The 27,935-nt window shown below is 37.9% G+C and overlaps 1 protein-coding gene across 3 annotated transcripts in view; it reads right to left on the reverse strand.

The window, feature by feature from the left end:
- Nucleotides 1–627: 627 nt before the first annotated feature.
- FBXO38 (F-box protein 38) overlaps nt 628–27,935 on the reverse strand; it is a 53,132-nt gene continuing 25,824 nt past the window's right edge. The window contains exons 10-22 of one of the 3 annotated variants that reach the window (XM_069484391.1): nt 23,988–24,158; nt 22,206–22,348; nt 21,065–21,278; nt 19,366–19,485; nt 17,575–17,754; nt 15,545–16,054; nt 9,618–9,718; nt 9,292–9,394; nt 4,859–5,025; nt 3,469–3,614; nt 2,731–2,834; nt 2,265–2,378; nt 628–1,505 (exon numbers count right to left, since the gene is read on the reverse strand). In XM_069484391.1, coding sequence (XP_069340492.1) covers nt 1,327–1,505; nt 2,265–2,378; nt 2,731–2,834; nt 3,469–3,614; nt 4,859–5,025; nt 9,292–9,394; nt 9,618–9,718; nt 15,545–16,054; nt 17,575–17,754; nt 19,366–19,485; nt 21,065–21,278; nt 22,206–22,348; nt 23,988–24,158 — 2,252 coding nt within the window. In that variant the 3' untranslated portion in view covers nt 628–1,326. Of the gene's footprint in view, nt 1,506–2,264; nt 2,379–2,730; nt 2,835–3,468; nt 3,615–4,858; nt 5,026–9,291; nt 9,395–9,617; nt 9,719–15,319; nt 16,055–17,574; nt 17,755–19,365; nt 19,486–21,064; nt 21,279–22,205; nt 22,349–23,987; nt 24,159–27,935 lie in introns of all 3 variants that reach the window. The other 2 variants (XM_069484390.1, XM_069484392.1) reach the window with 2 other exon arrangements.

Genomic DNA, 27,935 nt, shown 5'->3' on the forward strand with positions numbered 1-27,935 from the left:
CCGGCATCTTTGCATTTCTATCATTAACAACAGAGGCAGCCTGGGGGCCATCAGATATTCGAAGATTCTCCTCCTACCTGGTCTGAACCATGTCCTGACCATGGGTGAGCAATTTTTCCCTCTCTGGGCTTCAATCAATCCCCTGTAAATGAAGGGACTGGACAAATCTCAAAGGACCTTTACACCTTACACAGACCATAATCCCTTATGTCTATCTGGAAAGACTTTATAAAATTTTTCTACAAATCTTCAGTTTAAGTAATTTGCTAAGGTCACTCAGCCGGCAAGTAGCAAAGCCATGTCTTGAATGCAGCTGCTCTAAAGCTTCTGCTCATTACCCTGACACGACACTACTACATATATATCATTGCCATATCAGGGCAATTTCTTTCCTTGAGAAGGGAGAAAGGCCATCTCCTGATGACCAGACATTTGGGAATTCTGCTGTTCCCAGTATTCTGTTGTACAGAGTTCTGTGAGTTGAACATCCTATAGCCATACAACTTAAAAGAGAGATCAGAAATTGGATTACACTGCAACTGTATTTAGACACAACTCCATACGTCGCTTTTCTGTGTAGTATTTGCTACTCTTCTTCAAAGAGGGATTCAGGTCCAAGGCAAAAATAAAGTTTTTAATAAACTTTTATTTTTATATTCAAGATAAAGCATATACACAATTAAATGTGGAAATAAATAACTAGAAATGCTTTGGAAACTTTTCCATTTCCCACTCAACTCATTTTTTTAAGCTCATGAGTCTTTTTATTTGATTTTAAGAAACATAGTAACTATAATACCAAGAAGAAAAAGAAACTACAGCTTTGTACAGAAACATATAGCCTTACCTGACTATAGGGTTTAGTTGGTGTTTCAATAACAACAACAAAAAAAGCACACAAGACACAAACACTCTTCAACAGATTTACTCAAACAGCTTCAAGAAGAAAAGGCACAGATTTAAGGGGATGACAGTGATTATTAAGAATATGGTAAATGGGGCTCAGTCAAAAACTGATACTTTATGAACTAAGTCAGGAAAAATGAACAAAATGAACTCTTTCAAATTATCTGCCTTCATTAAGATGAATTTTTAAATTAAATTGTATAAATGTATGATATAAAGTTGGAACTTTAGGAAGTGTCTTTGTATATTTCCTCTATGTACAAATCTTTGTATACAACTTCAATGTTCCTTATACATTTCCTATATTTCAAACCGAGCCAGGGCCTCCCAACTGCATGCCTCAAGTCCCTGTGGAGCGTTCTGGCAGCTGGATGGCCCTAGCTGCTTTCTGACAGAATAGCTGGAGAGGAGGGTGGCCAATCAAATGTAGTCATCTTCAACCGGTTCTCCATTGACATCACAATAGTGGATAAAAATCGCCACAACTCGCTGAAACACACCCTTCTTCATCTGTCGCATCTCTGAAATTTCCTCTCCTATTGTTTCCATACAGATGTCTGCAGAGAGCTGCCCTTTCCTTCGAGGAGCATAGATGGTGCCTTGGAAATTAGAAAGAAAAGGGGAGACATGTATGATAATCAGAATCACTTGGAAAATCACTCTGATCAGCTGGTCCATAAAGTATTCCTATGTACTGTAATATAATGTAGCTGATGGATGAAAGCTCATGGAATGGGTCACCATCAGTTAAGTTTTGTGCCATGTTTGATGCCCAGGATAGCATACATGATTAAAGGTCCAAGGTAAAAATAATGTACCAGAGAGGAAAGTCATATATCTGTACATGTTCGTAAGTGCATTCCCACATAAAATATTTTTAAAAAAACTCTGGCTAAAAATAAATATTCAAGTGTGCTAACACTGAGAGAAAGAAATTCAAAAGTTTCTCCCCAAATTTCTACACCTAAATCATTAAGTTCATTCCCACATGCTATATAATAAGCAGCTCATAAGTAGAATAATCAGCATAATTAGAACAATTTTGAAACAATACAGTTGATAAATTCTTAACAGTTAACAAGACACAAATATTTTGGTAATACAAAAACCTGGCAGGAAAGCGTCTAGCAGGAATCCTATCCGCCAGCCTTCACATATCCCCAGTAAGTCCACTCATCATCTACTGCACAAATTCAGAGGTGTTTTGGGGTGGGGGTCGGGGGAGGAAATGAAAACATTTATAATGGGAAACCATTTAAAAGCTGCACTGCTCCCAACTCTCAAATGTAATATTAAGTATCTAACACAGTAAGATAGACTTAAACTAGAGAATACAAGTCAAGTCAGGTCATAATTACTTTCTTCATCGTCTTCAAAATCATATCGGGCAAAGCTGTTGGGCTCTGCTGCCCGTAATGACCTCAGCCAAGGAAAGTCAGAAATCAGGGAATACGGAGCTCCATCCACAACACCTAAAGGAAGAAGACAGATGTGGTAGTGTTACTGGTGTGGAACACTCTGCAGTATTTTGTAAGCAGAATGTAAAACATAAGAAGAGTGAGTAGTCAGGTGCCTTCAGGCATTTTCAACTCTCAAATCACAGTAATTTTCAATTTTTGTGTTTCAACAAGGGTTCTTGTCATTCTAGGGATGGTAAAGACTCACACAGGCAGAGCAGTATTTATCTGGTCCCGGCTTCTTGCAGGTATTCAAATCGCCCATTATTCTGACAAACTGTAAGATTCCCATTCCCATCTTCCCTAAGGCATGTCCCTCTATCTAGTGAATAACTATTTAACTTTCCAACCATTTGAAAATACTCACCTTCTAAAGTATAGATTTCTCTTCCCCAGGGGTACTTGGGGTACTTCTTTAAGTCTTCTTCACTTCGAGTGGCCTCAGGGAAGAATTCATACTTAATGAGCTCTCTGGAGGCAACAAATTAAAATAAAAATTATAAAACTGGAAATAATATTAGGGTATAGGGGTAGAAAGGAACTGTCAAAATTCTTTTAGACCTAGATTCTACTGAACATCTTAAGCAAAATATTAAATACTTAACAGAAATAGAATACATTACATTCAAATTCTAAAATGCAAGTCTAGTCAGGTCAAAATTATTTTCTTCACTATCTTCACTATCTTCAGAAGAAAGAAAGCTATTCTCCATGCAAATGCCTTATGTATAGAAGGTCCTCAATTCAACATTCATATAACAATACCTAAAAAGTTCAATTTTCTGATGATAACATGAAAAAGATCTCTTTAACTTGATCTCTTTTCCATGCCCCAAGGCTAAAGAAATAAAGTTAAATGTATATGTACAGTCTGTTCTTATAATTTTTCTCTAAGTTTTAAAGTAAAAGGTTACAAATATACATGTATGCTTTTTAGTTTTAAGTCCTTACTTCCCTGTTTTTTATATATGTTGACTTCGGGATAAGCCTGCCTAAAAAGCTCAGATGGAATTATTTAAAATAAGGAAAAATTAAGACTTGCTTTTGGGAGCCCCTGCTACGGCAATTGACTAAAAAGGCCTTTCGGGGCCACAGAATTACTTACTGATTGATGTTTGCTATAGTGTCCATCCAGCTGCGAATGCGCACCTTATTGCGAACATTAGGAGGGTTACTGAATTCATGGATAATGCAGATGTGATAGGGGTAGGGACCACTAAACAGCTTCTGCTCCAAAGTTAGTGTGTCGACCTGTAGATGACATCATAAAGAGGTATTTGGACCAAGAAAGCCTTAGAAATCTTTCTCCTAGAGCTTGAACACTCTTTCCTTGAGCCTTTAGTTTTGAAATCCCTGGATGATTTGAAAATCAAATCTTCACATTCAACCCTTAATACAGCATGCCACCCCGGGGTTAAGATTTAGCAGATTCTTCTGTCTAATGAACTCAACGGTTTATCTCACTGTTATATAAGTGCTCATTAAACCAGAGAATCCCAAGGCAAATGATCTCAGTCAATTCAGAATCTACTTCTGATATGTTCTTTACAGGTGTAAGTATCAAATGCATTACGGAACTGTGAATGCATAGCATCATATATCCTACACAAAATGGACTACTACATAGTTTTAAATACAGAACACACTTTCTCCTTGTCTCCTTGTGGCCTCTATTCACACTGCTTTCTTCTCACGGAATGTCCTCTGCCCTATCTCTAGTTATGAGATCCCGCTCTGCCATCTAAGTGGCATACACGTTTCTCTCCTTTTTGGGAAGGCGAACCTCTTGAGGGGAGAATGCTGTGCTGTGTATTCTTTAGCACCCATCACATTTTGAGTGTCGAGATCCTCAACACTCTGTCAAACTCACCGCTTTGAGGCCATGTGTACATATTTACTAAAAGGGTGGTTTAATATTTCCTTTAAACTATCTTTTGGTATCAAGCACAGAGTCTCAAATACGATGTTTACTCTTAATAATAATGATAGTAACAGCAGTTACTACATGATTGTTTACTAGCAACTGTTCCAGCATTTCACATAAATTAGATTAACATTATAGTAACCCTAAGCATACTATTATTCTCATTTTACAGATGAAGAAACTAAGACAAAGAAGTTAAGTAATCTGATGCAAGCCAGACAGCCAGAATTTGAATCAGGCAGTCTGAAACCAGACTGCCAAGAACCAGAACCAAGTCTGTGTTCTTGACCACAGGTAACTTTTTAATAAGTACAAAAATCTGTTGAATGACAACTACTCTCATCATATCATATAAGTTGTTAAAAAACTTATAGAAATCTAGCAGAGAAGCATTAATGAAGAAGATTGGCAAAGATCTTGGTCTAGCGTGGTTAAGAGAAATCTGTAGAATTTAAAAAATCATTACTGTGGGTTGAACAAATGAATAAACTACAAATTCAAAAGGTTGAAGAAAAACAACAAAAAAATCACCACACTATGTGTATCATCAAAAAGGAGCAAAGCTCCTTACCTGCTGCATTGGGCGTAGGTATATGATACGGTTTCTCTCAGGAGGCATCCTTAGTATCTGGTCTAGTACCTGATCCATATTCAGTTTCTTGCATTGTGCATAGTCAAATCGGTTTACAATCGGTGCATTTTCTACTTTTAAATGCTTCAGTACCCTGCACCTAGTAGCTACAAAAAAAAAAAAAAAAAACAATGGTAAGCCTTTTAATTAATTTATATAAAATAAAAGAGCAATGTATAGTCCATTTGGAATCTGCTTTGGAGGCCTGGCCTAATTTATATTAGCACAAAATACTGTAGTTATAACATCTTTAACACAGGTCAGTCAAGTACTATTATAAACTACAAATAAATGACAGTTAACAAAGGATTTGAAAATGTGATTCTGTTTAGTTCAAAAGAAGGTGATTACTTTCGTGCTAGAAGGGACATTAATGTGTCTTTTTCTATCTAAGATTTTACTGTCAAGAAAACCAAGTCCTAGAAAATGACTTGTCCAAACAGGAATTATTTAGGAAATATTTATCGAAAAGAATAACCATTAAGTTATAAATTTTTATGGTTAGTGGTCAAATAAACCTGAAATAATTTACATATATATCCAACATTCACTCACAGGAAACGAGCAAAGATGATGTTAATTCTTATCACCAGTATAAAAGCAGAACCTTAAAAATAAAGACCCAGAAATAATGGATACTTTGGTCTAAAGCTTTATAGTCTAATATGGTATCCACTAGCCACCTGTAGGTATTTAAATTTAAATTAACTAAAAATATAATAAAATTAACAATTCAATTCCTTAGGCACTGGCCACAGTTCAAGTGTTCAACGGTCACATGTGGCTAGTTGTCAACATATTGAACAGTATAGATAAAGAATATTTCAATCACTGCAGAAAATTCAATGGAAAATGCTGGTCTAAAACATAATTGGTCTTCCTGTTTAAGATATAAAACATGAGATCATAAAGAAAAGTAATTGTTATACAATAACCACATTTAACTGTACTAGTTATATCAACTTCCCTTTTCTCATCTCACATTTCAACCTGGTCCAATTAAAGAGAGAAGATCAAATGGAAAAGATTATAAATCAATAGTTGTTTTGCCTGATCTTTTTAACATTTCATACAGACATCTTTTGTAACATCCTTGACCCAAATGTCATCATTTTCCTGAGCAATGTAGCCCCGTAACTACCTCTGATGTTTAAACACTGAGCAGGTCTCCTGCCTTTTAGGTTCATTTCCTTCCTCTGTGACATGACAGAAAAAAGGGGAATTGGTGTTGAGGACAGGCAGAGCAAAGAGGGAGAGGACTCCATGGCAGTAAGGATCCAGTGGTTCTCTGCTATAAAACCAGACGTGGCTAAGGTTAGTTCTAATTGCATGTAATCAGCTCATCTGCCATTAACTTGGCTGATGTCTAGAGACTGGGCTAATTATCAAAGGTGCTCTGTCCCGTGACAGACTGAGAGAAACAATTTGGTTTAACACATTTACTGCCATGTCAGTTGTATTTAACTCACTCTAGTTTTGAGTCCGGGGCCTTGTGAAGCATATGTAACTCACAAGCCTCTACCTTGGGAGCTGCGTGAACTATTTTTCAAGCTGCGTATAACTCACGCTCAGAAAACAATAAAAAATAACAAATTTTTTATTAAATTAGGAAGGATCGTTTTGTTTTAGAAGTTTGTATTCTATTTTCGTAATAAAACACGGTGGCTGCAAGGAAAAAAATTTTTTTTTCTAGTGAGGCATTCAGTGTGTTAAAGGGCAGAAGCCTGGGCCTGAGGCCATGTGATCCCTGACTAGGTTAGAGAAGGTATGAGGAGAATCATCAGAGTCAAGTGAAGACATGAAAACCGGTCAGGTCCTCAGAGCGTTCAGAGTAAAGAAAAAAATGGAATGAGATGCCAACTAGCGAGTCTGGAGGTCGAGCTTTCTTTAGATTCTCAGAGCTCAGGGTCGGAGGGTGGAGTGCTGACAGAGTCTTACCCTGCTGCTCTAAGGCTAGGGTGAACAGCACTGCTGTTATGATCTCTGAGCTTGTGAGGTCATGTTTTTTGTTTCAGGAGGAAACTCAGGAGACAGTGATTTATTAGTTGTTTTAGGATCAAAGATCTCATTGACTGGGATGGAGAAAAGTACTACCTCTTTAGAGTGACCATGGGGCCTGAGGTCCCCAAGGGCTGGACTCTTGTAGAATTCAGAGGAGAGGTAGTGTTTGAATCTCAGTTTCGTCTCTCCTTTCTGGGATTTTCCCAGTTTATAAAAACATGTTTGGTAAACACCTTTTAGTGGGATTTCTTTGTTTCGTTTATTATAGTACTAAAAGAGGAGAAGAAGTACAAAGAAAAGAAAACCCCTTAATATTTATTTTGTAATTCAGGTTGAGTATCTCTTATCTGAAATGCTTGGAACTACAAGTATTTTGGATATTAGATTTTTTTCAAATTAGGGGAATGTTTATATTATATACTCACATGTTGAGCACCCCAATCCAAAAATCTTAAGTCCAAAATGCTCCAATGAATGTTTCCTTTGAGTGTCATGTTGGTGCTCAAAAAGTTTTGGATTTTGTAGCATTTCAGATTTCAAAATTCTGAATTAGGGATGCTCACCCTGCACTAACATAATACAAATTAACATTTACTTGATGTTTAGAGTTCAGACCCTGTACTGTGTGTGGGTATGTGTGTGTATATGTGCATATACAGGCATATCTCATTTTACTGTGCTTCACAGATAATGCATTTTTTACAAATTGAAGGTTTGTGGCAAACCTGCATCGAGCAATTCTATCGGCACCATTTTTCCAACAGAAATGTGCTCACTTTGTATCTGTCACATTTTAATCATTCTCATAATATTTCAAACTTTTTCATTATCATCATATATATATATATAAAAATATTATGGTGATCTGTGATCAAGGATCTTTGATGTTACTACTCTAATTGTTTTGGGGTGCCACAAGCCATGCCCATATAAAGATGGCAAATTTAATCGATAAATATTGTATGTGTTCTGACGCTTCAGTGATGACTGTTCCCCCATCTCTCTCCTTCTCCTGGGGCCTCCTTATGCTCTGAGACATGACAATATTGAAATTAGGCCAATTAGTAACCCTAGAATGGCCTCTGTTTATGTGAAAGGAAAAGTAGCACACCTCTCACTTTAAATCGAAAGCTAGCAATGACTAAGCTTAGTGGAAAAGGCATGCTGAAAACCTTTAGTGGTCTGGATAGAAGATCAAACGAGGCACATTTCCTTAAGCCAAAGCCTAACCCAGGGCAAGGCTCTCAACATCCAGGCAAGATCCTCCAGCAGCACAATGATTATAACTTGATGAAGGCTCAGATGATTGCTAGCATTTTTTATCAATAAAGTATCTTTAAATTAAGGTATATACATTATGTTTTTTAGACATAATGCTATTGTACACTTACAAGACTACAGTATAGTGTAAATATAACCTTTATATGCACTGGGAAACCAAAAAATTCCTGTGACTCTCTTTATTGCAATATTTACTTTATTGTGGTGGTCTGGAATCGAACCCGCAGTATCTCTGAGGCATGCCCTGCATACATACACATACACAGACACATCAGTCACTGCATTTAACTTTCTCAAATGCTTTATGAGTTAAGCATAGTTGTACATAGTTTACAGACTGAAGAAAATGAACACAGAATATATAATTTGCCCAAGGCAAGAAGCAAATCAGATCTTCATAATTTTACATGGATGGCTATCAAAAATATAATTTCCAGAGGAAAAGGAAAAATTAATAGATCATGTACAGGACATACTGTATATCTCAAATTTTAAAAGCTCAAACAATATATGTGAAACAGACATATATTAAGTATATGAAAGGTACACTGGAAAGACATATATTCAATCCATAACTATGAATGGTGGGAACAGATGACATTGGCAATGAGGGACAAATGGGACTAAGAAGAAAAGTAGGGACTGGCCTACTGATAATGTGCCATGAATTAAGAATACGACTAATCATCTCAATCGAATACAGAGCAGTTATGCACTTACGGCCCAGTCACTACTGTCCCCCAAAGCATGTCCAAATTACACAGGCTAACAAATGTCTGAGCCAGCATTCAAGCTGAGGTCTATCTGACCTCAAAGCCCACACATGCTGTTAATCCATGCTGCCAGATCAGGCAGCAATTATCTTTTGGAGGAGAGGCTATTTTAAAAGTTGAACCAAATTTCTACACATGGACCCTCAGAAACACTACAAAGTTATCTAAGAACTATAGAACAAGAACAGAATTAGAGATAATCCAACACAATGTTTCCTTTTAAAAAACAATAAAGTTATGCTATTGTAATATTTATGAGTTTTTAATTCTTTAAATCTATTTATGATGCTCTTGTATTGTATGGGCCCAAATACATACCATGGATGAACATCATCTTGGGACAGTCTTTTAGCACTAGATCTGTGATTCCACAATTGGTCATAGTGACTCCAACAAGATTTTTGGATTTTAATACAAGAACCTACAAGGAGAAAAATTAAAGAGTTACATGTGAATGTATTTTTCTGTTCTTTGTTGTTTTTTAAGCTTAAATGTTTTCACTGGTACAACTGAGAAGCAAGTGTTAGCAATTTCTTCTCTTTAGGAGAAAGAAACTACATAAAGATAGAAACTTTAGTTCATTTGCATTATTCAAGAACTGAACTGGACTGTGATAAAGATAAATGAGGGTTTTTTCCCTTTACCTGCACGTGGTCATCCTCAATCACAGGATCACTGGTGCTGGTGGATTTATCTGCTGTCCGTTTCCGTTTCATGGCATGACGTGGCTTAGTTTTGGCAACTTCTAGAAAAGGCAAAAAGAAAATCCAAATTTTAGCCTTGCTTTCTTTCCTTCAAACATATTTAGCTGCATACTATAAACTCCATCAAGGCAATTCCCAAATCTACAACTTGGTTCCCAATGGAATACAGTTAGATCAGTATTTCCAATGGACCCTTTCAAAACAGACTCACTCTCCACTATCTCAAATGTATCTACGTCAAACATAACACCCTTTTCATACCTGACTCATTCTAATCAACATGCTTTAGTCTGACTCACCCCATCCTAAATACCATTGGTAGATTAAACTCATGACTTTCCTGCTAAAAAGACTTTAAATTATTGACTGCTGCACTAAGAATATGTTTCAATGCCTGACATTTGGAGCTATGCTCTAGCTTTACCTGTTCTCCGTTTTATCCCATACCATATCCTAGTCATCTTCCACTGCCAATGTCTCTATAACCATCAACTACTTCAGCTCCTTCCACCCAGGACATGTTTTCTGGCTTGACTTTTTGAAATACCCATTAGTGAAAGGTTCAGCTCAAACACCACCACCTGTTCTAACAAATCACCCTGGATCCCCAAACATTATATATCGTTCTGAAGTTCTTGTATACTTGTTTTGTCTCTCCGTTTGAACTAAAAGCTCCTTAAAGGCAACAACACTGTCTTATTTCATCTTTGTTTCAATGTCAGCCACCATCAATGAACTAAAACGAACACTTATTGAATAAACTGGCACTCAACAAGAAGGAATGCACCACAGGTACATAAATAGAATAACAAATATTTACTGAGCGCTTACTGTGTGTCAGGCACTGTTTGAAGGGTTTTAATTATAATTAGCTTATGTATACCTTATTATAGCTCTGAGATAAATCTGTAATTCTCCACATTTTACATATTAGGAAACTGAGGCATGGGACGATCAAAGAACTTGCCACAGTGTTAAATGCAAACCAAGAGTCAAACCCAGGAAATCTGGCACCAGTCACTAAGCTAGAAAACCCGCAATCTTCTGTCTGTCAAACCCTGGCTAGTATGTCCCTAACTTATTTACTAGCATTGTTCTAAAACAACATACTTCAATTTAAAAGCATTATCTTGATTTTATTTAAAAACAAGTTCTAAATTCATACCTAAAACTAAATAAACACATATATAATTTTAAGAAAATGCACTAAAAGTCCTTGTCCTCACTTTTGATACTTAATCAACTGTAGCAGAGCACACACTGAATGAAATACAGTTGACCTTAATGAATTAAATACCCACCATACTGCTCTTTTAGATACCACTGCTAATTACAAACATTCCACTTGCTAATTCTGCAACCTCAAACATGAAAGAAAGATAGGGAAATGAGGTACAAATACTGCAAATTCCCAAAAGCCTGGCTTAGATGGGAACTCTAGAGATCTAGTCTAAGAAACTTTTTCTCCACCATTTGGAAGCTTTGTGAAATTCTACTGAGCAAAACAAATGAAAAGCAGCTGCTTTGGGTGAAGGTGGGCACAGGGGCGGGGGTGGTGAAGAGCCCCAGAGATCTACCCATCAAACTTCCTCCAAGGACCCTGAAACTAAGCAAAATCCTAGGGTTCCTAAAAAAATATAAACACTAGGCAACCCAATGCAGCCATGCTCCTGTAGCATCCTGAAGGAACTTCATGCAACATCTAATTATCTTCATCAACCTAGAACCTTCTGAAAGCAGCACAGTTCACCTGATAACTAAAATTCACACATCTGTTACAACCTCTATTAGGTCCTGGGTCCCTCTCCCAGTACTACAAAAATAAAAACAAGAAATAGTCCTCTCCTCCGTGACAGTGTTCTATTAATAATAAGGGTCATCTATTACAGCATTCTTCTTTCATGATCTAATTTTCAAACTTCTAACCTTCCTAGAGTGTTCTCGCCTTCCCTTTAATCAATCAGAATATGGGGTTCAAAGTTAAGTTTCTTGCTCTCCAGCATGCCCAAACTGGTGGTTTACATTTTTTAAGAAAAGTTATAAAACTGAGTTATACTTTATATGTAGAAGACCTTGAAAAACAAAGGCTTCCCAATGTAAAAGGCAAACAGTTGTGTTTGTTGTTATTCTCTATTCCTCCCTCTACATTTCGGGACAACTAATTTTATTTACGGATAATTCTTAGTGGTTCACAATTATTAACTGGGCCCCCCATACAATGTATAAAATATGGTGCCAGAAGCTAGGAATATTATGGTGAAAAAGCAGACACCATCCCTGCCCTCATGGAGCTCATAGTCTACTGGAAAGACAGTAAAACACAAAATTATAACATAGTGTGGTTCACATTAGTGTTGAAGATGCTACAGAAACAGAGAAAAGCAGATCAATCCAGTCTTGGTGGGGGGGAGGTGTCAGGGAAAGAGTTTAATATTTATGAGAACTATGTTAATATATATATTTTGAGACACAGTCTCACTTTCTCGCCTAGGCTAGAGTACCATGGCGTCAGCCTAGCTCACAGCAACCTCAAACTCCTCGGCTCAAGTGATCCTCCTGTCTCAGCCTCCCAAGTAGCGGAGACTATAGGCGTGTGCCACCACGCCTGGCTAATTTTTTTGTATTTTAGTAGAGACAGGGTCTCGCCTTTGCTTGGGCTGGTCTCAAACTCCTGACCTCAAGCAAGCCTCCTGCCTTAGCCTCCCAGAGTGCCTGGATTATAGGCGTGAGCCACCATGCCTGGCCAAGAACTATATTAATCTTAAATGCTATTCTTTGACATCCAGTTAATTATTTCTGTGATATTTACTTTATAAATTATTATACTGTGAGGATAAAAACAACTTAGAGGTGTTTATTGCCAAAGTAGGCATTCACAAAACAAATAATTACATTGTAGTTTCTAACATGGTTTTAACACTCTACACGGTGACAAATCAACCAAATAAAAAGCTCAAATGTTACTTTTTTTAACTGCTTTAAAAAAAATCCATAACAATCAAGTGAGTACCTTTATTACTCTGGATTTCTCTCTTTAAAATTTTTAAAGCAGAATGGCCAATAGGTCTCAAAACCATGCTAGATTAAAAGTAATTTGTAAGCCACCCACATAATTTGTTGTTCTTTCCAAAAGGAACCTGGTTAATATTAAAATCAGTCCTTTGACATTTCGCCAGAACAACCGTTATTGAGAGTAAATGGACATTTATATGGTGCTTAAAAAATATTAAGAAATAATTTACCTACTATAGACACATGAGTTACGGACATTAGAAGTCTTCTCAAATTGAAAAAAAACAATCACAAGATAATAAATATAACAGTAAAAAGTACAACATAAATGAGATTTTTTTCTCTTCTTTTCTTTTTTTTAAATCCAAGGAATTATTTAACCTCAGAAAAAGTTCTAGTTATGAAACAGGTCAGAGTGAAATGGTAAAGGGGATAAGCAGAACACATGGCAAAAAATTAAAACTTGAAAACCACAAAGTTAATATGAAGGATCCATATTAAAACACCACCACAAAACTATAACTTTACCGAGAGAAATAAGACAAATAAAATGGGACAAACAACAGTCCCTAAACAGGAAGACTCAGCTATAAAAATGACAATTTTCTTTTCAGTTACCACTTTAGTGTACTTCCAAACAAAAACCAACAAGATTTGTTTTTGGAACTTGATAAAATTATTACAAAGCACATCTATAAAGATGCAAGACAGATGCATGACTAGTCAAGGAAATTTTGAAAAATAATGATGAAAAGAGGACAAAACACTGGGACAGAATAGAAGGCCTAGGGATAACCCTAAGCATAACTAAGAATTTAGTACATGATAAAAGAGCATTTCAAAATAATAGCATGAGAATGGACATCAATAAATAGTACTCAAACAACCTGCTGACAATTTGGAATAAAAACCTAAAGTTAGTTCCACAGATTAAAATAAAACTTCCACTGAATTAAAGAACTTTTAAATAGATGAATAAAAAAATGGGAAGATGTGAACATTTATCTGAACCAAGTGTAGGGGGGAAAGCCTTTCACAGCATAAAAATAAAGAATTCATTAAAAAAAAACACGTAAATCTGACTTTACAAATATGAAAAAACACGCAACAAAAGGTATAGCAATGGGGAGTTACTGTGTACAGAATTTCAGTTTGGAATGACGAAAAAGCTCAGGTGGTTGGTGGTGACAGTTGCACAATAATGTGAATGTACCACTAAATTGTACCCTATAAAATGGTAAACTTTATATAATGTAAATTTTACCACAATTAAAAACAATACCATAAAACATTTAAAACTCAAGCTGGGAAAAGTATCTTTACCAATGGCAGAACTAGTGTTTGCAAGGCATAATGAAATCTTCAAGTAAAACTCTCATTTTGGAATAAATGAGAGTTTAGGTCAGGCCCAGTGGCTCATGTGTGTAACCCCAGGACTTTCAGAGGCCAAAACAAGAGAATTGCTTGAGGCCAGGAGTTTAAGACAAGCCTGGCCAACACAGCAAGATCCCATTTCTACAAAAAATTAAAAAATTGGCCGGGCCCAGTAGCGTGTGCCTGTAGTGCCAGCTATTGGGAGGCTGAGGTGGGAGGATCACCTGAGCCCAAGAATTTGAGGTTGCAGTGAGCTATGATGACGCCACTGCACTTTAGCCCAGGCAGCAGGGCAAGTCTCATCTCAAAAAACCAAAAAACAAAACACCCCCCAAAATAAACCTCATATACTTTAATATGAGTTTATGTTACTATGATAATTAGCGCATAATTAAAATCTCTTATCTATCTCACAAAAGCTTATTTTTATTAGTTTAACTCCATATGATTCAACAAGCTCGAGGTAATACATAAAAAAGCACTGACTCTGCCTATGTTCTGGAGCTGATTTTAAGATTATAAAATTGAGGGATACTAGGAGAAAATTAAAATACACTATTATTCACTGTCAAGTAATAATGTTTTAGGCAGAAGGGGCTACTTGAAAATAAGATCAGAAATAGAAACAGAATTATGATTAAGAAATGTGCTTATCCTCACTTAACCTAATGCCTTGGCTATAGATTATAAAGATTAATGAAATTAAATGTATGTATGTATGTTTTGATATCTTCAACAAAGTAATTCTCAGCGAAACTACTTACTTACCTGCTCACTTCCTGGCAAACCTTACTGGGAGCAAAACTGATTTCTGAAAAAACTACTCAGTACTGCAGGAGACACCGAGGCAGGAAGCTGCACTATGTTACCCCAGCCCTAGGAACTTAAGGTCTTTACCTTTTGGCTAAGGTTTAAAACTTTCCTAGGTTAAGGCTTCCCTGAGTGGGAGATGGAAGTAGAGTTCATCTACTGGGACTTAGACATCAGAATGAGTGTTATATTTACAGTAAATACACACAGTGATTATTTTTCTTAAAAGCTGAACTACTTGAGTTTTCTAGGTTGCATGTTTTACAAACTGTTTAACAACCCCACCCACCAAACAATTGCTGAAAATTAGTTCAAAGTCTGTATGATTCACAGAACCCCAAAACAGAATTTGCTAAATTTACTTTTTATAAGAAAACTCATGAAATAAGTTCATGCTTTTCTCCATCCCTACCCTGCAGTTGCTAATCTTGGGAGCATTGTCATACCTGACTCAGATACCAGCGGTACATGGGACAGTCTGCTCCTGGCCCTGGTTAGGGGCCTCCGAGGATAGTCTTCATTAGACTGCACGTCACAACTCTCAGGCTGGGAGCTCCCCCTCCTGTCCTCACCTGTAGCCCCAGAGCCACTCCCATTAGTCCTCTCATCATGTGCTGGGCCTGAAGACCCCCCTTGTGGCAGAGTCCTAAAGGAAAAGGCGGATCTCGTACCATCCGGGCCATTCACAACACAGGCTCGGCTGGTTGAAGGACGTTCCTCATCAGAACACCTGCTAGTTCTCCTTTGGGATTCCTGGGGCCTGTGACAGCAGCATCTGGGGCAGACAGAACTCTCTGCATCTCCCTCCTCCATGGCCTCAGAGTCCTCTGACCCACCGGGGGAGCAGACACACTGCCTGGACACATCCACTTCTGTAGGGCTAGGCTCGGAAGAGCCGCCGCTGTTCACCGTCCTTACAAAGTCGGGGCTTTGAGAAGCAGTGCTGTGTGAGCTGGAGTTTCCCACTGTGCTGGCGGTGGTGCTGCTGCAGCTGGGATAAACATCCTTGTTTTTTTTCTTTTCAGGAATATCCCTAGCTGCTTTCATATCGGCTTTGATCTGCTCACTGGTGACCTGACAGCCTTTCTCACAGCTGCTTTCCTCGAGGGGAAACTGCTTCGACTGGCCCATCTGATGGGAGTTGTACCTCTTTCGAAGTGGAGTCTTGCCTTTTCCACTTACTGCTTATAGAAAAAGAAGAATGGCCCGAGGAAAAGAAAAGATTTCAGTACAAATTATGGACAAAAGGCAAGAGTAAATCTGGAACAGGAAACAATGTACACTAATTTTCCTAAAGCATAACTGATGACATCACGGAGCTGCTCAAAAGTTCTCTATGGCTTCCTAGTGCCTACCTGGTTTATACTGCTTAGCTCAGCCTTCGAGGCTCTCCAGGATCTGATTCCAAAATACCTTTCCATTTTATCCCTTCTGCATCCATTCTATACCCCATCCCCAACTTCCCTCTGAATATACCCCTGCATTACTACCTCAGGGCCTTTGGTCTCACCCCAAGTCGTCAGCCCTGGACCTCTGTTCAACTTCGTCTGTACCCCCACCCTGAAGCCACAGTAGTGTATGTCCTGTAATACCGTTATCTATGTTTTCAAACTGACTCTTAAACTAGACTGGAAGTTTCATAAAGAAAGACAGATTGTGATTTACTCATCTCTGCTACCTCACAGTGCCTAACACAGTACCTGGGGCACAGTAAGGCTCAATGAATATATATATAAAGGAATAACAAAGTTTTCTCTGGCTGACAGAGGATCTAGTTGCTAAATTTAGAAATTGAACTTTCTGGGAAACATTAGGTTAGTTAGCTAGTCACATTACTTTTCCTAAATTTCAGTTTCCATAAAAGCTCCTTTCAAACACAGTGCAAAGTTATCTGAATTTCTTAAAAGGAACAAATTACAAATTGAATAATCAGTTAATGATTAGTAAATTATTCCAAGTCCAAAGAACTGAACTTTCCGTACACAGAAGTGTATACATATTTCAGGTACAGTGTTTAATGTATACCGAACACTCAAACATTAAGGAGTAAAGGTACCCAAGGGAAAACGAGTGGACAATTTTTTTAAAAATCCATCCTTTGCCAAAGGTGGTAAGCGCATGGTTCTGAGACACAAAAGCGAAGGAAAGACAAGGAAGAAGTATGAACCTAAAAGTTAAGAGAATGCTAGCTTCTTGGTGAGGCAAGTGGCAGAGGCTGTTGCCTAGAATTAAAGGGAGACAAGGGATTATAAAAACATACTTTAAGGACTCCCTCAAGCACCAAACCAGCCACCAATATTGACTAAGCATAACTGGACAGATTATCAGCTGGGGGATGGTTGCTTCTTCACTGCTGTGGATGACTTACTTGTCAGCCTTTACACGAGGCACGGACCTCTTGCTAACTTCTGACACCCTCACGCCGTGGCTACCTAAAGCTTCCACTGTGGATTCACAATCCTTCCTTCTCCCCCTCCCTGAGCCCTCATTCCACAACGCTTTTGCTGTGCTGCACTCACCCACTATAGCACCACCCGGATTCCCCCCCTTCCTTGGGCAACTGACTTTCTTGCTTCCCATCACATTTCATAAGGAATATGTGAACTGTACCATCAGTTGCAACAGGGCACATTACTAAGGCCAAGTGTGTCAGTTCTGATAGTGACTCTCACTAACAGGTCAGAGTAAGACAATTTCTCACCTGACAAGTCCCTGGACTGCACAGATTCTCCAGTTTTTTCTTCACGTTCAGAGTAACGCCGAGTACCATTCTTAGGAATCCAGACTTCTTGGAGTTCTAGACTGTCTTCCTCATCATCGCTCTCTGAATCATGAACAGTAATTGGGGTTGGTTTTACTACACGTTGAAGACCACTGGGACCTAGAACAAAAAGCACAAGCCTAACATTTACTTTTTTGTCCAAGAAATGCTCTCATGCAAAGTACTATTTCTAGGGATCTAGAATCCCAGAGATGTTTTTTGGCTATGTAGCCTCCCTTAGCATTCATTTCAATGGAATATACACTTGGATGAGATCAGATACTGTGAAAGCACTTTAACTCTAAAGCATTATGTCAACATTAAGTATGATTAATATGCCAACCATCTATATACATTTCTAAAGGCAAATTAAAATAGAAGATCATATGGCATCCTCCTATAGGACCTTTGCTATTTAAAAAGTAGCACAAATCATTCTAAAAATAATTAAAATAATCTTAATAATAATTTTAAAACTAGGCGACATAGTGTTCCAATTTACAAATGTATGAGCCAAGGCAAAGCAAATGAAGATGAACCTCACAAACTTATGGGACTGGTGAGCAACTCTGCATCTGTTGAGTATAGGTCTATTTCATGAGATGTGGGGGACACATTCTTGAAGGCTAAATGCATGTTACATTTTGTTTGAGTACATACATAAAAAATGCTTTATCTATTTGGCAGTACAGCTTTTAAACCTTTAGCCTTATGACCCAGTTCTCCCTGACAAGTGACTAATATAAGCTCCATCAATAAAATGGAGGCTCCAAGGAACCTTGCCTGTCTGTCTCCTGTTACATTGTACAATGCCTGGCACAGAGTAGGCACTCAATAAATATTTGTTGATTAAGTGATTGCATCTGTAAGATACTTAAAACAAGGTAAAGACATTTTCAAAGACAACATCTTTCCAATAAATCAGGCGTAAAAAAACTTGAGTTCTAATCTAAATTCTGTCCCTTGATCACTGGTTGAGGGGTATTGAGCACATCATTCACATTCATTCATTCATTTATTTCAGAATATTATAGGAGTACACATGCTTTGGTCACATATATTGCCTCTGTGCCACCCAAGTCGGAGCCACAAGTGTGCCCAACCCCCAGACATCGCCCACCTTACCCATTAGGTGTGAATTTACCCAATACCTTCTCCCCCGCCCTCCTGTCTGATGCCCCATGAGTGTTACTTCCATATGTGCACACAAGTGTTGATATGATTCACTTTTAAAAGAATAGTAGTTTCTTCATCTGTAAAGCAAAGGGTAGTATGTAATTTTTAAGGGCCTATGACTCTGTAGCCTGCTGTAAGTCATCCAGTGACATAAACTAAATCTTGGTCTGTTTACTGAAAAAAGTCAACCTCTGCACTGCTCCTCCTCCCCTCTGAAATAAGAGGAGGGTACAAGCAGAAGATTTGATCAGGTCATTTATTTTCCCAGCAACAATTTGAGTGCTTTTTCTATATACATGGACACATACCTGTGGTTACATAGAATAAGCAGTTGTTGCTGTAGTTACAAATAATAAAAAACTTTAGTAAGATATACACACACACATACAGGGCAAGGAGAATACCAATAATATATTACAGGCCTCAAAAGGAAACAGCATACAGCACATCATTAGCTGTAAGGTGAAAAAGCAACCGTTCTCAGGGTCTCATGTTCTTCATTACAGCCAGGCTCTAGTTTCCAGAAGGATAAATATGGAAGAGTCACATGATTACCTGCTTGTTCCTCATCAACATCCACAGGAATAATTGCCTGACTACGCGCTGAAGCATTGTTTCCACTCTCAGCCACCACCTCTCCATCTTCTGGCACTATGTCTTCCATCTCATTTAATGCTTAAAAATAAACACAAAGTAAAAACCAAGAGAGGCATAAAAAACCACAATAGCAGCAAAACTGTGGCAGCCCTGAGGACTGAACATTCCCGTTGATTACCAGGCCCCCTCTGAAAGAATAGCATGTAACTGTGCTTCGTAGTAGAAATATTAACAAGAAGTGCCCAGTGAGTCTACAGAAGAGAAAATCACAGATGGGACAGGATCGCTTTGTGGAGAAAGTCCATCCAACCCATATTAAGTCATATACTTAACAAAGAAACAAAGCAAAATATAATTAAGCCCAAAAGACATCATTCAGATTAATGTCACTGAAATATATAGTAGTGAGGTTTGAGATTTCATGGAGACAGTGGAATCTGCTCTGGTCTTAAACATACAACAGCACCCCCCCCCCCTTATGTTTTGTCTCCCACTCTGAACTTTTGCCCAGCTCTATCCTGCAATATCTAGATTTCATTTAGTGCCAAAATGAGGGCAGATTTATTACTAGCTTCATTTGTGCAGCTGAGAATGGAGGCTTAGAGGTATTAATAGTTTGCTAGGATTTAAACCAAGGTGTTTCAGAGTCTGTTACACTACAGGCACTGTAAGTAGGTGGGAAATTTACAGTTCTTTTTCTCAAAAGGACATATTCATTCTGACAGAGATGTTAGGCACACAGAATAAGGTCAGAATATATTTGTTAAGAGCTAGAACAGCCCCAAAGTGCAAAGAAACAGATAAAAAAATTAGGAACTAACTCTCCTGTTGGGTCAGGGAAGGGTTCACTGAGATAAGGTGACATTTCATTTACTTCCACAGTGAAGAATGCAACATTTTTCAGAAGAGTGAGGAGACCAGGGATAATAAAGCACAGGTGTTTGTGTTGTGATAAGGGTGTGAAAGAGAAAATAAGCTGAAAAGGTAGCCTGGGCTCCAGATTGTGAAACGCTTGGAAAGCCTTGCTAACAGGCTTAGAATTGTTTCCTGTGGGCAGAGGGGGACTACTACAAGGTTTTTATGCAGGGAATGGCATGAATAGAAATACATTCGTATAGCTATGTGATTAGGTTTTCCAAAGCTGCTGAGCAATTGCTTTTAGGCTTCTAGAATAACCTACAGAAATACTTAATACAAGACTCAAAAGTTGTTTAAACAATTTCTTTCATTGAATGCATCTGAATATTTACTGAGCACCTACTACAATGTGTTAGTATTCCTAGTATTCCTAGGTGATGAGCCAACAGTAGTGATATTCAAGATCCCTACTCTCATGAATTACCTATTTGGGGGAGGAAAAAACTTTTTCTCAGTTGAGTCAGGCCTCTAAGGTTACCATTGCATCCTAATCCCCATGGCATCTATCAGTCTTTCATTCTATAAGCACCCTTATAGATTCTGCGGACAAAGATGGTTTTGAAACAAGCAAAGAAATAGGAAAATTGCATCCACCGCCTTGTGTGCCTTGTTAATTAGCTCCCCTCAACGTGGAAAGTGAAAAGTTGAAATAAGGGAAAAAGGGACAGGATAAAGTCAGAGAAACATGATCCAAAGTAAAAATCACTTCTATCTGGAGCTCACAAAAGATCTGGGTTACCGTCGGCTGCAAACTGCTGCTCTCCTGGTTGCAGGTCTTGCCGAAAGTCATTCTCCTCATCTGAGTCATCTGGGTGATGGTGATTGTTGTCATGGAGGTTGGCATTGTTATTCTGGGCATTATTATCATTGTCATTGTTGGAGTTCTGGTTGCTAACAAGGGCCGAGGAAACCCCAATTCCTGTGCCTGCACTTAGACCAACTCGAGCACAGCCCTAAGGCAAAACCAAATCACATTTGTTAACTTGGGTTAGTATAGAACATACACTTCATTTTTAATAGAGCCATCATTTTGCCTTTACATTAGAATTAATATTTATAAAGCACTTATTTGTTAAATGCTTTCACACAGGCAGAGAACAGCTCATTTAAGGCTCACAATACTTCAAGCTATTAATAGATAAAGTGTTAGTAGCCTGATTTACAGACAATGAGGTACACAGTGGGAAAAGATTTGCCCAGTAGCACATGGTCAGTAAGTGCTACAGCTGGGACTTGAAACCTAGTATTCTGACCTCAAATCCTGAGCTTTTCCCATTATACTAACTGCACTGCTTCAACAGTGGGAATACAACCATTAATAACTGACAAGAGAGAACAAAACTAGCTGAAGAATTAATTAAGTAAAATTTTTATTACCTTGAGAGTATAGAGTTTAAGCAGTTTTAAAATAACATTTTAGACAATTGGGCAACCTCAGATTTCCCAGTTTATATAACTTAATAGAGAAGATGGCAGCAAAGTAAAACATTCTCCAAATAAATTCCAAATCCTTACTTATACTTTGGGTTCCTGATTAGAGATTTAATCTGCCACCTAATTACTCCAAGTAATCATTTTTGTCTTAGCTCACATTTCCAGCCTTATCCTTACCTTACCTTTTAGATTATACAGAATTGATGGAGACAGCTTCCTTACTTCTTCCTTTCCCTTCCCCAGGGACCCCTTAGCACTCGTTTATAGGAACAGGAGGCTATGTATCATTACAACCTTTATGCCTCCACTGAGGCTGACAGTAAAAAGACCAACTATAACATGACAAAGGCATGTTATTAAATAGAAAAAAAAAAAAATCACAGGTTGTTTTGTTTTCTTCCCTGAGTATCAAAATAAGTAAATAAAAATTCTCAAATGTGACTTACCTTGGGTGGCTCACGAAACATCTGGTCCAGTGAAATAAACTCCAAGCTGGGCAATAATTCAATAAACTGGCCAAAGGAGTCCAGCTTCAAAGCATGGCACCGCACTAGGTTGATATCGACCAATCGAGTCCACCTTGAGTGGTCTGTTGAAGAAATGACATGACCAGAGAGAATTTAAGTAACACTTTACCCACTATTGATGAATTTTTCTATAGGTCACAAGGACTTTCAAATCTTTTTTTCTTTAACTAACTTGTCCCTTATTTCATAATCTCTAAAACTTGATGACTCTAAGCTATGTTTACATACCTTAATTTTGTGTAAAAACTAAATGGCCTGGGAAGCACTAATTTGAAATCCAGTCAGCCCTGATTTAAATGTGATCCACTCAATAACCTACATGACTTTTCAACAGTAAGACACTGGAAAAAGAAATTATGGCAATTTTATGTAATAGAACATTATGCAGCTATATCAGTAGATTGAAGGAAAGCTGAATATCCTTGTTGATATGAAAAGCTCTCCACATTATACTTAGTGCAAAAAACAAGCTATAGGACAGTGTATACATAGTAAGATCCTTTTGTATATATAAGTCATTTTTAAATGCTATACACATATAGGCTGCAATATGCACAAAGTAATTTGTCCAGAAGAATATACAAGAAACTGTTGATGATGGTTACCTTTGAGAAGAGGAGACTTTTCATTTTGTACCTTTCTGTACTGTTTGAAATTTATCAAGTGCATGTATTACTTTTATTTTTTTAAATGTTAACAGGAGTTCTTAGTGATGGGATTATAGGCCATTTTTTTGTTTTCTTCTTTATACTCTTCTGTATTTAAGAAAACAAACAAACCAAAAACCCAATAAATGTTATTTTTTTAAAGCGATCTACGCCTGCTATATCCTAAAGTTCCTATCTCCCAACAACTTCTTGGTTCAGCTGGGCCAGGAAGAGAATTTAACTTCTGGTAGGTGAGACATGGCCATTTTAATAAGTGATCTCGGTAGAAGCTCCAGAGCCCTAAAACAGGACTAGAAAGTGGCTTTGTAAGGAGATTCAGGTCCCTGTGAAGCGACTCAAGAGCAGAAGTGGCTGTTCTACAGGTGTCAGTGAGTAGCTTTGTCACAAGTGGATGTCGCAAGGAAAACTTTCTCCAGCTCTGAATATTTAAAGATTTATAAATTTAGGTATTTAAAAGGGCATTTAAAACAACCCAGTAGTATTACACTCTCAAAGAGGAAAATGAACTCCCACCACAAGAATAAAATGTCAAGGGTAAAAGTCACACTTCTACACGTAGGGGATTGGGTGAGGACGGGAGGTCGAATACAGACTAGGGTTTCTAGTCAACAAAAAATTTCACCTCAGGTTAATGTTTAATATGTCACCTAATTAAAAATGTTTCGATATACATACCTATTTTGTCCTTTCAGATCATATGCCATTTTGAAGGTAATTCAGGGAAAACAACTAGAATAGCCTAGGTTCTAAGTAACATCAACCCTAGGTTTACACATCTAACCCAAAGTAGTATATATAAAGATCAAAGCGTTTGAATCCATAACCTGGACAGTGCAGTTCTAGGCAGAGGACTTCAGAAGTTTAAAGAGGCATTGAATGTACTTCTAACTTGGTTGTCAAAGGTTCCCAGAGCTTGTACACACAAAAAAATCTACATTTTACATTAAGAATACAAACGTATCATACTCAGAAAACAAAGACATATTATTTCAATATCAATAAAATACAGCTGTTATCTCTAAGTCTACAGTACCTGAGATCCAATTGTATGGGTTGTGTAGATGGGGGCAATTGTAAATTGCCAGATATTTGATACAGGAGAAAACTTCATTGACTGCCTTCATCCCTATATCAGTGATGATACCAGGATTTTCTACCACGTCGGCCAAACCATACTTCACCAGATCTGCATTAGCCATTCTGCCTAAAAAGAGAAATCAATTAAAAAAAAAAAATAAGGTCAAATTCTTAAGTGTCATTTAAGTGTTATGGAGTGTTGCCAATTTTATATCTTAGCATCCAGTATGATCAGTCTCTATGATCATTCTATATCAACTGTTTATCATCAGATTCAGGTGTAAGTATAATTTTATGTTAGGTAGTCTGTACTTACAGTAGCAATTTTTTTTTTTTTATTGAGACAGAGTCTTGTTCTGTTGCTCTGTTGCCTGGGCTAGAGTGCCGTGGCATCAGCCTAGCTCACAGCAACCTCAAACTCCTGGGCTTAAGCGATCCTCCTGCCTCAGCTTCCCAAGTGGCTGGGACTACAGGCGCACGTCACCACACCCGGCTAATTTTTTCTATTTTTAGTAGAGACAGGGTCTTGCTTTTGCTCAGGCTGGTCTCAAACTCCTGACCTAAAATGATCCTCCGCCTTGACCTCCCGGAGTACTAGGATTACAGGCGTGAGCCACCACGCCTGACCTGGTAGCACTTCTTGTATAAAATAAATATTTATGTTAAAAAGCTAGAGACATGCAGTAGAAAAACATTAGGTCGTTAAATATAAAATGTCTGATTTTAAATCAAAAGTTTAAGTTATTATATCTCAAATAATAAGCAGCACAATTAATCAAAGTATGTGCCTAAACTATCAACACAGTTTTGCCATCTTACTGGTAGCTTGTTTACGCCAGCAGGGAAGAAGCCTGGAGAGCGAGTGGCGGCAAAATTACAAAAGGCGTTTTCTACAGCTTGTTGAGAATTCAATATTTTTCCTTGCAGGAAGTGGTCCAAAGCCTGGAAGAAGTGGTAGTCAGTTGGTGCAAAGTCTGGTGAATATGGTGGATGACAGTTTCCAAGTCCAGCTGCTATAGTTTGATCAGCATTGTTTGTGCGACATGTGGTTAAGCATTGTCTTAAAAGAGGATTGGCCTATCTCTATTGACCAATCTCGGCTGCTTAACGGCAAGCATCCTCATCATTTTATCCTACTGGTTGCAGTAGACAGCTGCTGTAATCAATTGACCAGGTTTCATGAAGCTGTAGTAGGTAACACTAGCACTGGACCGCCAAACAGACACTATTAGCTTTTTTGGATGAATATTTGGTTTTGGACTGTGTTTCAGGACATCATCTTTATCCATTGTGCCGAACGCTTGCGATTTTCAATAAGAATCCATTTTTCATCACACATAACAATACGGTGTAGAAGTGGTTTACCTTTATGTAGTAACAGCAAAGAAAGGCAAGCTTTGAGATGAATTCTCTTCTGACACTCGTCCAATTCATGTAGAACCCATCTATCCAGCTTCATTACCTTGGCGATTTATTTCAAATGGTCCAATATTGTTGGAGTAGTAACATCAAACCTTGCTGCTAATTCATGCATAGGTTGAAATGGAGTCTCTTCCACTATAGCTTTCAGCTCATCATCATCCACGTTGGTCTCAGGTCAACCACAGGGTTCATTTTCAAGATTAAAATAACCAGAATAGAACTTCGACATACTGTGCGTTCATTAGCAACATCCTTCCCAAACACTTGATATTTTGAGCTACGCAGGATTGGTTCCATGACAGAACTCATATCCGGAAATAACACAAATTTTTGACTTATCCATGGTTTCACAAAAATTCCAATAAAAAATTTGAAAGATAATCACAAGGCAAAATGTGCATTTGAAAGACTAAGGATGTACCTTCACAATAAAAATAAAACAAGAAATGTCAAAGTGAAATGTCAGAGATAGCAACTGTCAAACTTAGTGCATAAAGAAATCAGACATTTCATACTTAATAACCTAGTATTTTTTTTTTCAACTGTTTAGAAAAGGAAAGAAAGAAGCAAAAATTCTTAAAGCATTACTGAGAAATATATTGTATTGGTTCATACCATGGTGAAGTTTTAGTTTTACCTTTTAAAAAGGAAAATAAAATCCTAAAAATGCAACTGCCTCACAGCATAAGGATCATGTTCTTGGAGTCCGGCATGCCCATGTGTAGAGAAGGGCAAACTCTGGGAATTCAAGATTCATTTTTAGAGCCCATCTACTGGTTAGCAACTATCTACCTATCCCCCCAAAAGTAGACTTCTAACTCAAACACATGCCACTGAGCTTTAGTACCTACTGTCTAGTCACAAACCAGAGGCATGGTGTAAGTCGAGGAGAATGCCCCACCTAGATCATACCATTGGGCATCACACCTCATCCCTATCATCGTTTCTCCCACCTGCATGCCCCTCATTCTCCAAGATGGTCCATTGATCATGAGAGCTCCTTGAAGGGATGATGTCTAGTTAGTTCATAGTTACACCATTAGTGTCCAGCATAGCACTGGGGATATAAGAGCTCAATACATGTCTCTCACAGTCCTTGCAACCAACCTTTGTACACATAGTACAAAGAAAACACTATTGCTCTGGTGAAGCTGCCCTGAACATCACAGTGATTTATACCTTTGGCTCGGAACATATTTAAAACAATCAATCTACTCCAAACTCTTCCAATTTTACCTTCTGTATCATTCACAACCTCTCTCCCATAGTCTCTATTTTTGGTATTTACTAGCTTTCTTAAAGATTTCACCTTAATCCATCCTTTACAATTTCGCTATTTTCTTTAGCCTCCTGGTAAGGACTTTTTTCCTGCCCTTTGGACTCAAGATGAAACTTGCCTTTTTACCTTAAGATAGAGTAAATCTTGACCTGACCCTGTTCTCTGAGCATTATCTGCATAAATGCTACAGCCTAACATGACAAAGCCATGTCTTGTATTCGGTCTTTTGAGATTACCACTGTGTTCCTGTTCTTCGAGTTTCCCTCTTGCCAACTCCCTCAAAACCCTGATGATATCACTTGGGATTCATTTTTATTTCTTTTCTTTTTTCAGCCCATAGATCAGCTAAAAGTAAAAACTACCATCTAATGAATACTTCCTGAATGTCAGAGATTGTTATAAATGTATATATTGCTTTTTCATTAACTCCTCAGAGATACTCAAGAGAAAAGCAGGAAATGAACTTATCTTCATTTAAAAAATGAGAAAACATGACTTAAAAGGAGTCACTTGCTAAGGTCTCATGATTAACAACAGGCAGGCCTCAATTCCATCTTTCTCCCAAGCTCTCGGAATAAAGATTCCTCTACACTACTTCTGAAGTTTTCACTGAGTTTTAGCTCCCTATCACCTTCACATTAAGCTCTGAGATCATAAATCCACATGAACAAAGAGCTCTTCTCTAAGGATTCATCTTTGGGTCACTGATTTTTTCAAACACATCATCAGCATCTTAACCATGTCAGCCACTTACCTATAGCCCAGTCACTTTTCTTTAACCCTAAAACGCAGCATCTATTTTCCAGCATATCCATTTCCCCAATTTGGTACTGCCATTCTTACCGTAAATGTCAGGGGATAAAGGTGATGTTTCTATTTATTTTGTCAGACTTTTTGTAACAAAAAACTAACTCAAGTATTACCCGAGGCAACCCCTCAACTCCTGGACAGATGCTTCAAGTCTAAATTACTGAGAAGAGAGAGACTAAGTCAAAGTGTGTGACTGAGCAGTGAATTCTCATCCTTCTTGAGATGGGTCTGTTAGAGGCACCTGGTGCCTATTCTTAAACAGAGCATCCTAGGCAGTCTTTGGAGGAACAGAAGAGGGTATATATAAGGGAGAAAGAGCTGGACTTCAGTGAATAAGAAGGGAATGGTTTGTACAAAGGTCAACACTAAGAAAAGTATTAAATATGAAAGAGA

Source organism: Eulemur rufifrons, chromosome 10 (assembly GCF_041146395.1).
Source record: "Eulemur rufifrons isolate Redbay chromosome 10, OSU_ERuf_1, whole genome shotgun sequence".
In the NCBI taxonomy this organism is placed as follows: domain Eukaryota; kingdom Metazoa; phylum Chordata; class Mammalia; order Primates; family Lemuridae; genus Eulemur; species Eulemur rufifrons.